The sequence below is a fragment of the Camelus ferus genome, chromosome 9 (assembly GCF_009834535.1).
Source record: "Camelus ferus isolate YT-003-E chromosome 9, BCGSAC_Cfer_1.0, whole genome shotgun sequence".
NCBI classification, from domain to species: Eukaryota; Metazoa; Chordata; class Mammalia; order Artiodactyla; family Camelidae; genus Camelus; species Camelus ferus.
The window spans coordinates 23,429,386-23,443,526 of NC_045704.1; the positions used below are offsets into that span (position 1 = coordinate 23,429,386).

A 14,141-nucleotide genomic window follows, 5' to 3' on the forward strand; every position below is an offset into this window, starting at 1 on the left:
GAAGGGACATGGACGATGGGGAAGTAGCTGGGTATGCCCCGCCCTCCCCTCCTCCCAAGGCCTGCAACACCAGCTCAGCTACTCAGGAGAGCCCAGGATCCGGGGTTCCTGCTAGAGCTGCCTTTCTTCCCATAAATCCCCTCAGAGTGTTAGGACTTCAAAGTCCACAGCCTCACTCTGGTTTATAGGTGGGGAAACTGAGGCTTTGAGACAGGATGGGATGGATTTGACTGCTGTCCGTTGGTGCTTCGGTCTCTGTCCCCTGAGAAAGCGTCAAGCAACACCTTCTGGAGTTCTCAGGTCCTGCAGGAGACCCCATGGGCTTCCTCTACGCTGTGCCCACATCTCCAGCCCTGCCTTACTACGCAGATTGACCGCTCCACCAGAGGGCAAAGGGCATCAGCCCAGCTAGGCCATGCTGACACCACAGGCATGAGGTTGGTGGCAGAAGCCTCCTGGCCCAGCTCCTCCGGGGCCTCCTGGGCGGATGGAGGAGGGAGGGCGCAGTGCCACCAGAGCACCCACCACAGACTAGGTCTGGCATGCCCATGGCCCATTCAGTCTGGGTACAACTCTGGTGCCCTACACGGTGAATGAAGGGAGAAGCCACAGAACACACTTCAGTCCTACCTGGCCCTCCTGCTTCTCTGGAAAAGATTCCCAGAATGGAGTCCAGGGACGTAGAAGCAAGCCCCAGGGTGCCTGTGTGCACGGGGGCCCCGCAGAGGGGCTGGTCACCCCGCCCTCTCCCCCTGTTCACCCCCACCCAACCAAGGGGCCGGGGTGCTGATGCTGGGCTTCTGGGTGAGCCTCCCAGTAAGAAAGAAGGACACAAAGGCAGGGTAGAAACGACTGTGTATTCCCTGGTTACAAAGCGGGGCTGTGGCAGTCACCAGCGTGTCCAGCGGGTCAGCAGACCAGCAGGGCTTCGTCGTCACTGGCCTCCAACATTGGGGAGCAAGGTGGTGGGGGGCTCCTGCAGACACCCAGTGGCTCTGGTGGGTGGGGGCCCAGGGTGCTGCTGGCAGTGGGGGCTGGGGGATGAGGGTCCTGGGCAGAGCAGGACTCCCGAGGTGTGTCCACAGGGGCTATGTTGTCCACCAGAGGGGCCCTGCTGGCCTTTCTGTCCTTGTCCACTGGCCTGCACTCTGGGTCCCGCAGGCCCGAAGGGGGCCGCACAGAAGGCCCCACTTCTGATGCATGGCTAGAGGTGCTGGAGGGCCCATCCCCAGCTGCCCCTGGGCTGCCTGTGTCCGTAAGGGGTGCCGGGGGGTCTGGGGCGGCCCCCGCTGCAGGCTGGAGGAGCCCGTCACCCAGCACCGTCTGTGAGGTGCGTGCAGCTGTCAGCAGTGGGATCTGTCCCCGTGGTGCCCGTGGCCGGTGAAAGAGCCGGTTCCAGAGGCGGCCGAGGCGGCGGCGGGAGGGCCCGCGGCGGGAGGCGTGCCGGCGCATCTGTCGCCGCATGGCCGTGCGAAGGTTCTGTAGCACCGAGGCCTGGAGGGTGGGGCGGTGGCTGAGGGGGCAGAGGTCAGCACGACCCCCAAGGGACCAGATACCCCAAGAGACCAACCTGTCCCCTCCCCTGGCCATAGCCTCCCATGTCACCCCATCCAGGCCTCATCTCCCACCTCGACCTCTGGACCAGCCTGGCCACAGGCTCTCCAACCCAGCCTCTCAGCCTCCCCATCTAGGGCGTTCTCTGAGGTCCAGCCAGGGGATGGCCTCACTCCCTCTGGCTCACCTGGGACGCACTGTAGACAGGAAAGTCCTCCACGGGCGGAATGAGGCCCTGTGCGATGAGCTGCCCATAGGATGGTGGTGCCTCCCGCCGCACAAACTCAGCCTCCAGGCGTGTCATCTGGGTCTCAAAGGCCCTGAAAGCAAGGGCAGAAGGGCAGCATGGCAGGGTTGCCAGGACCCCACACCTCCAGCCTCCCACTGGGGCGGATGCAGGGGCTCGGAAGCAGGATGTGGGACCCCGCCCTTCCATCTGGACATCCTGAGGTGCCCAGACCCTGGTGTGCACAAGAGAAGCCCCGTGTGGATGGGCCGTGCCACAGTTTCCAAACCCACTGCTGTAGGAACAGTGAGCCCTGGGCCTCCCTCCAGCGACTTGTAGAAAGCGAGGCTCTGGCCTTGACCCCAGGCCCGTCCGCCTACCTGTACTCCTGGGTGCGCAGTGAGTAGAGCTTGAAGGCACAGCCCAGGGCGATGACAGAGCAGCAGGCCGCAGACCAGGCTGCCGATGAGCGCGGCAGTGATGACCTTGCGGGGCACAGCCGCCAGGCAGCCGTGCTCATCGCTGCCATCCTGGCAGTCCTCCTGGCCATCACAGCGCCACGTCTCAAAGATGCACAAATTGGTGCCACAGTGGAAGGTGCCCGGCTGGCAGGAGAAGCAGTTCTTCTCGTCGGCGCCATCAGGGCAGCTTTTCTGGTTGTTGCAGCGGTCGGCGGGTGTGTAGCACAGGCCACTGCCACCCTCACAGGGGTACTGGTCGGGGGGGCAGGCAGGGCAGCCCTGTTCGTCCCGGCCGCTGGCGCAGTGCCACCAGCCATCGCAGCGCTGCGGCTCAGAGAAGCAGCCCTGCTCGCCTGTGTCTGCCACGTCACCCTCACTGCTGCTCCCGCACGGCTGCTCCCATGGGAGGCAATAGCCCTTCACCTGGTAGGTGGCGTTGAAGCCGTGGCCAGCGCTGCGGGCGCGGGCGTGGTAGGCCACGGTGAGGCGGCCCTGGGCGGCCTCAAGGCTCACGGGCCGGTGGTTGCTGCGGTAGGAGAGCGTCTGCAGCAGGCGGTCCCCGCGCTCGCCCAGGCCCTCGTACACCTGCACGTAGTCGTCGTAGCCCAGCCGCAGCTCCAGCTGCAGCAGCACGCGCCGCGGGTCCTGCGTGTCCACCAGCCACGTGCAGTGAAGGTCCGAGGGCCCGCGGGCCGCGCCGAACAGGTCCGGGGAGGCGAAGGAGCCGTAGAAGCTGCCCAGCCGCCGGCCGCAGGCCAGGTCGGGGCAGCCGGCCTCGTCGGAGCCATCGCCACAGTCCTGTGTGCCATCGCAGCGCCGCTCGGCCGGCAGGCAGCGCGTGGAGCGCGCCCCACTGCAGGGGAAGGTGCCCCCGGGGCACAGGCTGCCCGGGGGCTCAGAGGCAGGCGCCGAGCAGTTGCCTTCATCCGAGCCGTCCCCGCACTCGTCCACGGTGTTGCACTGCCACGGGCCGGGCAGGCACTTGCCATTGTCACAGCGGAACTCGTCAGCCTGGCAGGATGCCTGGCCCAGCTTCCCTGTGGGGTGACGTGCGTGATGGAGACAGTCAGGGGAGAGCAGAGCCGCCCTCCAGCGCAGGGCCTGGGGCCAGCTGCGGGCGGGTGGTTCCCCCATACCAATGGGGCCTCTGCAGGGCCCAGGGAGAGGCAGGACCCAAGGAGAAGGGCCCCTGGACTCTCCATGGCCACCTGAGGTGCAGAGACCCCTCGAATGCCAGGGTGGGCTCAGTTCCTGACCAGAGCCAGGGGTAAGCCATGAACCTCTCACTCTGGCCAAGACTATGAAGTGAGGTCAGTGACCTCGAGGGACTCCAAGTCACCCTGAGGCAGCAACCAGACCAGTCCCTGTCCCAATACTGGGCTCCACCTGACAGGTGTGCTGGGGGAGACCCTACAGGGAATGGGCCAGTGAAGTGTGCTGCCCAGCCCCTTGGGAGCCCAGGTGCTCACACTGAGGCGCCCTGCCCACCCTGCCGCTGGCATCACCTCGGATATACGAGAGCCGAAAGCCCTGGGCCTGGCCAGAGCTGGAGGCATCGGAGTGGAAGAAGATCCAGACGTGGTCCCGGGCGGAGATGAAGGCAGGCGGGATGGCGGAGCCGCAGAGCCGGAAGGCCTCCTGGCGGGGCGGGGCTGCTGGGCCCAGCATGAGCCAGTCCAGGGAGCACTGGTGAGACTCCTCCACATCAAAGTTGCGGAAGCTGAGGGGGCGGAGAGGACCGCAGATGTGGGTAGGCAGGCGGGGCCCACATGACCAGGGACTGGCAGGAACCTTCAAGGCTAAGCTCATGGCAAGGACGGCTAGCCCCACTGTCCCTCCTCTCCTCCACTCTCAGCCACTCCGTGGGCCCCGCAGGGGTCCGAGGGTGGCTCCATGAAGAATCAGGACAACATGGACAGCCTGGGACACATGAGCCCCAGGACAGCTCTACGAAGGCCTTCCCTCATCCCTTTTCACCCTCTGTCAGCACATGCATGGCGCCTGCACCCCAAAGCCAAAGTGGAGGGGGTGTCAGAGCCCCATCGTAGGCAATTCCCTCCCCTGACTCTCTCCCCTGAAGGGCGAGGCCCAAGGGTCCAGACCCCGGCCACGCTGGCTCTGCTGGGAAGGACCAGGCACAAACTCCCAGGCCTGTGCACTGAGGGGAGCCATGCACATGGGGCGGGCTTAGGCCAGGGCGGGGCGGCAGCTTGTCACCTGGAGAGAAACACTGGCCCTGGACCCCCTGGCCCAGGCTGTGGGATGAGCAGGCCACAGGTCTGTGGAGTAGGAAGGTCCTAGAAGTTCCCAGGAAGGGTGGAGTCTTTGAAGAGACTTCTAGTGGCCACGGGACACTGAAGGTGCCCGTTAAATCCCTGTGCTTTGGGGCTGTGGAGTGACTGGGGGCTTCTGGGCTTTGGCATTTAAGAGAGTGACTTCCCAGCCAACAATCCCCATGACCATTCCAGTCCAGGGGTCCAGCCTCAGCTCCATCATCTGATCACCTCACCCCGTTTCTCTCTGCACATCCCCGCAGCTCCAGCACCTGGGCTCCTGCCTGGTCCCCTCTCCTGCCGAGACTGCCCCAAGGCCCCTGGGGAAACCCTGCTCTGGGTTCGGTGCTAGCCTGGCCTCGAGCCACCCCTGCAGGACAGACAGGACACCTGCGCCTCCTCAGAGACAGCTGGACCATGCCCATCAGTCCCCAGGGCTCCCCTCCCTGGCAGGCCTGAGGTGACAGACAGCCCCACAAGCCCGTGAGAGAGGCCCAGGGCAGGACGAGGCCCAGGTCTGGGCAGCCAGCCACAGAGGCCCCCACGCACATGCTCACATTTACACAACTCACACATGTTCACACGCAGACTCATGCACATGCTCCACACATGAACTGCACGCACACATGCTTCCCACGTGCCCTCCACACCTACCCAGACGTGGGCTCGCACATGCACCATCACATTCACACACACACACATTCAGCAGGTGGAGGCCCACATCAGTCCCCTCTGACACCCCCAGGGCTCCCATACCTGATGGTGATCATGTCCCCTCGGTCGCCCTGAATGTACCAGCTGCAGTTGGTGCCCGGAGGGTAGTTGAGGGGCCAGGCAGGGCTGTAGATGACACCGCGTCGCTCTGTGTGCTGCTCCAGTTTCCCGCTGCAGGCGGCTGTCAGGAGAGGAGGCTGAGACAGGCTGGCCTCACCTTTGAGTGGAAGGCAGGTGAGGGAGTGGGGCCCCTGAGCCCCCCACAGCTTGAGCACAGGCCTTCCCCAGGGTGGGATCACGAATGGCCAAGGGCAAGGCCACAACTCGAGACTTCATGGAAGTGATGCGTATGGAGGGAGTGCAAGGAGGCCCCACATGGACACAGGGCAGCTCACCCTGTGCCCCAGAGTCTAGGTCTTATCCCCCATCCTGGGCAGGGCTGGGAGCGAGCCCACTAACCTCCCTTGGCACCTCGCAGGTGCGGCCTCTTGGCCTCAATTCAGTGGAGAATTCTGCAGCCATAGACCCGTTGGCCCCACACAGGTAGTCCCACTGTGGTTCCCCGTCTGTCCCCCTCCTCCCACCCCAGGGCTGGCCAGATGCAGCCCCAGAGGGGAGGCGCTTTGCTAACCCAACACATATTTACTGAGGACCTACTATGTGGCAAGCATGCTAGTAAGACAGGCAAAAACCCCGCTCTGTGGAGCCTGCAGGCCGGGGAGGGAGCAGACATTCTGCAGATTATAAAACAGGCCTGGACAAGAGGGGCCGAAGTCCTATTGTGGCTGGAAACGCAGGCTGGGTCTGATTGAACCTTGTGTGGCATTTGGGTTTTATCTTGAGTGTAAGTGGGAAGCCACCAGGGTTGGATGTCATAACCAGATGAGGAAACAGAGGCTCAGAGAGGGTAAGTGAGCTGCCCATGGCCACACAGAAGGTAAATGGCAGAGTCAGGACCCACCCTGGTCCTCTAGCGGGCTCGGCTCCTCACTGCCAGCCATGAGTCAATGCAGTGATGAAGTGTAGACCGTACACTGTGGTCAGGGACGAATACAGAGCATCATGCCAGCCAGCACAGGTGACCAGGCCATGCTTAACCCACTTCATTACACGTGCCCTCTGCTTCCCAGCTGAGGCCACCCAGCCTGAAGGTGACAAACCCTGCCCCGGTGTGCCCTGGCCTTCCCAGGACCAGGCAAGGCCCTGCACTTAGCTGCAGCCACCCCTCACAGCCCCTGCACCCCTCCACCACACTTCATCTGATCTTCATGATAGACTGGCACAAGCAGAGCCCATTATACAGACGGAGAAACTGAGGCTCGGGGAGACAAACGATGACTTTTGCCGAACCCAGTGATTCCACCTCCTCACTCTCCAGCTGTCTGGTCCCCTCCACTGTTGCCCTGGAAGAAGGGGTCTCTCTCTGCTGATTCACAAGACTCTTTGGAACCTCAAAGGGCTTGGCTGCGTAAAGGAGAGTGAAAGTCCTCCGGCTGCCTCCTAAGCTCTCAGGACTGTGCCCGTGGAGGTCTGGGTGATCCAACACTGTGACTAATGGTGACTTAACCCCCAGTAATGGCTCACAGGAGCATCAGAGGACTAGAAAAGAAACACCCACCCACCCCCGACCCTTTTAAAGCAAGGCTGACCACCCTCCGGTCACCATCAGAGCCTCAGCAGTCCCAGGTCAGCGAGGCTCCAGCCAGGCCTGTCCACTTGGCACTCACTGCGGCCTGGGAGGCCAGTCTCCCCGAGCCTCAGCCTTCTCGCAGCCCAGGAAGGTAAGGACTACACAGAGTGGCGGCCAGGGGCCTGAGCAATGTGTTCCCTCTGACAGGTGAGGCCACTGGCTCTTGTGGGCCTCACAGAGACCCTGGGTGCTGACCTGGGGACACCCTGGGAGGAGTGAGGTTGTGAAACCCAAAAGAGGCTTCTCCTCCCACGAGGTGCTGGGTGGGAGGTGCGCAGGCATGGCTGGGAGCACATCTGCCCCCCACATCAAGTCTCTAAAGCAAATGCTAAACCTGGAACCAGAGGTTCCATCAGCCAGTGTGAGAGTCAGCCCCGGTCCCCCTGTACCCTTGGCCGCAGAACAGGGCCTGGGGCAAAGCCATACCTACTGTGGCCTGGAGGCTTTCCCTACTGGACAGAGCACTCACGGAGGCCAGGTTTCTCTCCACACTGGCTGGGGAAAGCCATGCCCACGATAACCTGTGTCTGGCCCTTCTTTCACGAGTAGGGACGCCTGTCTCCCTGGACCACCAACCTAGTCAGGAGCAGACGACTGGACAGCCCCGCTCTGTCTCTCAACAAAGCCCCTGACAACACGTCCCCCCGAACAGCCTCACCCTTGAGCGCCCCAGAAATTCCCACATAGGGGGCAGCAATGTCAGGCAGTCACTCTTCACTCTTCTCCCATTTGCCCACTTAACCTTGATAACCACAGTCTCTGCAGCCACCAGCCTGGTCCAGGCAGAGTGACCTTGGAGCAGGAGGGAGGCCGGGGTCTTAGTAAGGAACTGGGAGCTCTGGGCAGGGCCTCTGACCGGATGCTGCTTGGCTGTGGGCCTGGAGGACATCACCAGCTCAGACAACCAGCCCCAGGCCTCTCTAGGATGGCAGGCCTCACCCCGACTCCAACATCACCCCAGGCCCCAGGCACAGACGGGGGAAAGGGCCTCATGAATCCAGTCCTGGAGTCCACACTGCCAGATACACCGTTGCACCCTAGGCCTCACCTTGCCCATCAGTGAAATGAAGTCAGTAGGGGGCTGCTTGTCTCAGAGGGTGGCTGGGAAGTCTGGGAAGTGGCAGTCTCCAGGCAGACATTCATGCACTGGGGTGAGTTGAGGGGTATGCCTGTGGGAGGTTAGGGTAGTGATGGGGTGATGATGGCAGGCAGTGAGGGGAGCTGGGACACACTGTGGGGGAGTCAGACAGACTGATCTTAATTAGAGGCGATCTGTGTTCACTCAGACAGAAGATTCCTTGGCCCTTGGGTCAAGGTGGCCAGTTCAAGGGGACAAGTGATGATGACATTTTTCGACCAGCATCCTTCTGGTCCAAAGAGTCACCCAAGCGAGGCCTGAGGGAGCACAGAGTGCAGATCTGGTCTCCAGAGATTATCAGTACTCCAGACAACCTGCCTGGTGTGACCGATGGCAGGGAGCTGGGAGCCCCGCCCAAAGCTCTTGTGTGAAGCTGCCAGGTGAGCTGAGAACACCCTGAAGACTCTGGCCAGGCTCACCTCCCGGGCCACGGTGGCTGCGGGGCAGGGCCGAGTCCCGGTTGCAGGAGGTGGGTCATGTGACCCAGTGAGTGCCTGACAACCTGGGGCAGGATGGGGCTGAGAGGCAAAAACCTGTGAGTTCCTTGGGCAGCCCAGCTGGGCCCTCCCAAGGGTCCGAGTCCAGTGAGGGCTGGGAAGGGGCAGGCGAGACAGTTTTGATCCAGGCTCTTCACAGCAGGAGTCGCGGGGGGAGCCCTGCAACTGCAGAGTCACGGAGCTTTGTGTCCCGGGAGGCACCCCCTGGCCACCCAAAGCTGGTCTCCTCTTCTCTGAGCAATGCTAGAGGGGTCAGACCCTGGCAGCCCCAGACCACCACCAGTGGCCACTCAGGCTGTGCCTGCAGCTCGGGACACCAGGGGGCGCCATGCACAGGCAACCTGGACCCTGCTGGCAGCCAAAGACCTGCATGGACCTGGATGGCTGTGCTTTTCTCCCCGGCTCTAGGAGTGGACCTTGTCCCTGGAGATCTCTTTTCTAAACCTGGGGCAGATATGTTTGGAGTCACGTGCCCACCCACCACACCAGTAGGAGGGCTGGCCTGGGGCTCACGTTTGTAAGAACTGACACCCCCATGTTTCCTCCCTCTCTGCTTCTGCCCCCACCCATGGCCACAGACACCTGACCCAGGTGAGGCCAGTCAGTCTTCTCCTGGAAATTGGAATGGGGGGACTGGGTGGTTAGCTGAGGGAGCCGGATGCCAGGCAGGGCTGGGGCTGGCTCAGTGCTGAGCAAGGCAGGGCCCTGGGCCAGTGGAGTCAGCAGAGGCGGCCAGGCTGCCGGAAGCAGGAGCTGGTGGGCAGGGAGAATCGGAAGGGAGACTGGGGATGCGTCTGAGACAGGCCCATGAGAGCAGCTTCTGCAGACCCCGGGCCTACCCATCCCAGGGACCCCAGCCAGCAGAGATCCAGCTCCCTGAGCCAGCTTCGGTGGGTTTCTGCTGCAAGATGAGCTCTGAGCAGAACTAGAAATCTTAGGTACAAAGTCCTGCCAACTCTGCAGCTCAGCAGACATCAGACAAGTCCAAGGCCCCTAGACTGGGGACTGCACATCCGCCCCCGCTCACAAGGCCCTTCACAGCTGTCTCCTGGAGGCACCAAGGGCCACAGGGGCCTAGGCCTATGCATTTGCCAATCCCTGGCACCACCCTCAACAAAGGGCAAATGCCCCTAATGGCCTCAGCTGCCCACCCACTCCGGAAGTCTTTGCTGTGTCCGGCACTAGGCCCAAACACAAAGATGGCTGGCGGATAGACGGACCCACTCTGACAGGCAGGAGGCAGTGGTGGAGTTCTGTGTTTTCTTAGATCCCATGTGTTTGTTTGGCATCTACTAATCACAGGGCCAAACTGTCGGCCAAAGTGTTTACCTCCCTCCTGCAAACCAGCTTGCCTGGAACTGGCCTTTCCTGGGCAGACCGGCTGGTCCAAGGCTGAGCCCCCACCCACTTTCTTATCTAACTCACACACACGCCAACATTTCGTCCCAGGGCCAAGTACCCGGCACCTAGACACCACCCCTATAGCCCAGAGCCCTCCGGAATTATTTAAACTAGCCAATCCTAAGCTGTCTCCCCTGCCCTGCTTTCTTTCCCACCCAAACTCCAATCAAGGCTCTGGCCTAGGCCTTCTCCTCACTCCTGCATCTGCCTGACAAACCTGGTATTTCCCCTGTGGTCCTGTGTGGCATGGTGTGTTCCCTCCCACAAAGACACATAAACAACAAATTCCTCCGTCAATGGCTTTGGCCTCTCTGTGTTGTCACTCAGCCATTATCTTTATAAACTAAATCCCAGGTCTAATTTTAAAGCAGGCAGGCATCTCATGGTGCCCCTATGGCCCTCTGGGAACCCCACCGCCTACAGGAAGCACAGTCTGTCAATTGTGTGGGCTGTGACAGTTTGCTAGTGGTATTAGGCCACCATGTGCCAATGCTGTGCTGAGCACCTAACCCCATTTGCTCACTTAGCCTTAACAACCAGGCTTTGGGGTAGGTCCTGTTATTGCACCCATTTTACAGAAGAGGAAACTGAGACTCAGAGAGGTGTAAGTGTGCCCAATGTCAAACAGCTCCTTTGTGATAAAGAAAAGATGCCCAAGGACTGTGGTAGAAAGAGGCCAGGTGACCTCAGGGGTGGAGCCAGGATCCTGAAGGCTAGTACTCAGAGGTCACTAAACTAGAAGGTCAGGGAGGAAGGAGAGAAGCATCTTACTCACCTAAAGCAGGAACCGCACTGCTGAGCCGCCCGGTGAGAACAATATTCACTGTGAGAGACACAAAGAGGGTTCAGTGGAGCAGGGGATAGTGGTGTAGGGGAGCAGGATGGCTCTTGAGATCCAGGCTCCTGGGGCCCATGACAACACATCCCAAACTCCAAGCAAGTTCTCTTCATCTCTGAGGGTAAGGCCCAGAGCACTGCCACAGAGACTTTTGCTCCCACCCGAGATCTGCTGGATGAGCAGAAGCAAGAACCCCAGAGGATCTTAGGACCCACTCTGAACAGCCACAGCCAAAGAGAGCAGGGCGCAAGCCTGGCTGCCCCAGACATCTCCTGCCACTCCCCAGGCCTGGGAATTCTAACTCACTTGGGAGGGGCTGTGTTTCTGTCTCCTCTCAGGCTTGGGAACCTCCGGCCTGAACCATCCTTCAGAAAGAGGCCCTTGCTCAACCCCATCTTGTAGAGCTTCCTCTTTCTGAAGGGCCTTGCCAGCCAGAGAGGGTGGGAAACAGTTCTGGTTACCCCCATTTTACAGGCACTCACAGCTAGGAGGGTTCAAGGTCCTCCTAACTGTGCCATGCTGACCTTGAGAAAGGAGGCAAAGAAGTTGCCCACCACCCACATCTTTCAAGTACCCACCACCGTGGGATTTGCCCTTTGCTTTCACCTACTGCTTTCCTGCAGGAGTTATGGGAGCAGACAGAGGATATGGACAACCCCAACTTCCCAGGGTTTAGGGGAACATCAAGGATGCCAAGGAAAGCAGAGAGCATCTCTGCAGGGGTCGGCCCTCACCTGGTGAGGAAGCAAGGCCAGCTGCCCTCTGGCAGGACACCCATGCTTCATCTGGGCAGGGAGGGCCTTGGGGAAGCCAAAGGGCCTGCCCCCTGCCCTGCTCCCCCTGGGAAGCCCAGCACCCAGCAGCACATGACCACTGACGGATTGGGAAGTGGGCACTTACTGAGACCGGCTCACATAGCCAAGACATAGGCCTCCCCAAGCTCCCTGATTCTTAAGGGCAGAGGAGGGTGCAGCCTAAAACAAACAGGCATCTTTTTAACTTGGTCATTTCAGGGGCTTCAACAAACCTTTTGGGGTTACAGAGCCTTCACTGATGACACCATAGGGTGTCCCCTAATGACCCCGGGCTTAGATAATGGCCTCCCTCCTTCATCATGGTAAATAAAGGAGCCATGTGGCTTGAGGATTTAACTCCTTCCTTCCCCTCTCTCCCACATAGGGCCTTGGAAAGGTGGACAGCAAAACTCCTGGGTAGGGCTAGAGGGGTGCCAGGGCTGGACGGGTCCCGGGGCCATCCATCCCTCTCGCACACCACCCTGGGCTAATGAGGCCTGCCCTGCTGGGTCTGAGAAGACACAAAGAAAAGACAGAAGTCTTTCTAGCAGCCCCCTCCTGCTGGGCATCCAGATCCGGCTCCTGCTAGCACCCGCCCCCACCCCAATTCCGGGCAGGAAATAGTTCCTTCTTCTTCAGGGGGTGGCCGGCCCCAGCCCCGCCGGCCTCGCCTTTGTCCGCAGCTCCGGAGGCCCGGATCCCCCATCGCCGCCAGGCTAAGCGCGGGCAGGCCAGACGGAAAACCACGGCTTGCCAACCCCAGGCGCCCGCACAACGGGCCACCCTGCGTACCGCTCACCCGGGTTGCCGGGCGCTGCTCCGAGCCGGGTGGGAGTCGGGGCTCCGCGGCCGGAGTCGCCCTCCCAGGCCTAAGACCCCAACAGGCCGGGGTTGTGGGAGCCTCCGTCTCTGCGGCCTCCGGCGGGAGCCCGCGCAATGCCCGCACCAGGAGCCCCCGCCGCAACCAGAGGAGCAGGGCGGGCCGGGGTCCGGCCAAGGCGCGGCGTGGAGCTGCGAGGCAGAGGACCAGACCCCTCCGGGTCCGAGCGGCCCACTCACCCAGGCAGACGACGGCGAGCTGCGCCCGGGCGCCCGGCGCCCCCTCCGGCCCAGCAAACGCCCTCTTCTCCATGCCGGGGCCGGCCGCCCGCGGGCGCCGCCTCCTGCCCCACGCCTGCGGCTCGGGCTCCGGCTCCGGCTCGGGGTCGGGCTCCCGCGGCGGCTGCGGCCAGTGTGCGGGCGGCGGCTCCGGTGGCGTCTTTGTGAGGCGGCGGTGCAGGCCCGCAGCGCGTGCGGGGCCACATCGGCCGCGGCGTCACGGGCCTCGCGGGGGCTCAGCGGCGGCCGCCAGGGAGGACCCCCGCCCGCCGCTGCCCCGGCGCCCTAGGCGCCGCGGCGCCGCCGCCGGCCTGTGCCCCGGGGCCCCCGGCGCGCCCATGCCCCGCGCTGCGCCTAGCCCGCCCGGCCCCGGCGCCCCCCAGCCGCCCCGCGCTGCGCCCAGCCCGCCGGGCCCGTGCCGCCGGTGGAGCGTCCGCGTGTCTGTGGGTCCTCCCGCCCGGTCCCTCGCCCGCCCGAGCCCGGAGGCCGCGCCGCGCCGCGCCAGCCACGTGACGCGCCCGCCGAGCCGCAGTGGCGCTGGCAGGGCGGGTGCGGGCGGCAGGGGCGGGCCGGGGGCGCGCGCCCCGCCTCGGGTGCTGGACAGCTCCGCGCAGGCGGCCCCGGGCCAGTACGCGCCCTTCTGCCCCTGAGCCTGGCTCTCCAGGCGGGCCTCCTCCCAGCCCGCGACCCGTTCTCTCCCGGAGCCGGCTGTGCTGGGAAGGGAGGGGAGGGAGGATGAGTACAAGGTGGCCGAGAGAGGGGCTACGCAAGGCTTCTGAGGGGACTCGAGGACAGGACAGTGCGTGATGGCACAGGGCTAACGCTTGTGTTCTGCGTGAGGTTCCTGCCCCTCCGATCTGCCCCTGCTGGTTTGCCACAGCCCAAGTAGCCCTGCCATGTCCCTGAGAAGAATCTCTAAGCGGTCAAGGCCTGTGAGGGGACACTGGTGACCACTCTAAGAGGCTTCTAGAAACCCACACTTCCCAGGGACCTCTGAGCGCACCCAGTCATCCTGACCAGCACTGGGAAATGGAGAGGAGGCCTGTTTTCCAAGCTTGGGGCCCCTGTCTGGGAGAGCTATCAGCCAAGGGGCTGGGCCCAGTAGAAACAGAATGGCTGAGGATGCCATTTAGGGTCAAGTAGGGCCAACCCTCCTTCCTTGAGACTGATGTGACATCAAAGGTCCCTAAAGGTTCCCTGGCATGGAGGCTTGTTATGGCCTGCCTGCCTGCCTGCCTGCCCTGAGCTGAGGCTCAGGACCCCTCTCCAAACCCCTCTACCCCTTGATTTTCCCTGTCTAGGAGAGAAGGCAGAGAGAAACTAAAATTACATTAGTGGGCACTGTAGACAGAGTAATGCAACTAACTCACTTTCACTGTGCAGGCTGACTGGATTTTAATTAAAAATTTGGGGAAAAAAACATCTTTTAGCTTTTCTGGCCTCCCTTGTTCTCTCTC

At 62.3% G+C, this 14,141-nt stretch overlaps 1 protein-coding gene across 1 annotated transcript; it reads right to left on the reverse strand.

Annotated features, from left to right (window-relative positions):
- Window positions 1-838: 838 nt before the first annotated feature.
- On the reverse strand, window positions 839-12,773 carry LRP3 (LDL receptor related protein 3). Its single transcript, XM_032486198.1, is given in 8 exon segments — window positions 839-1,494; window positions 1,742-1,874; window positions 2,161-2,216; window positions 2,218-3,278; window positions 3,747-3,961; window positions 5,271-5,409; window positions 10,730-10,777; window positions 12,646-12,773. Coding segments are annotated over 8 exon segments (2,310 nt in total). The 5' UTR covers window positions 12,719-12,773; the 3' UTR covers window positions 839-909.
- Between the last annotated feature and the right edge of the window lie 1,368 nt (window positions 12,774-14,141).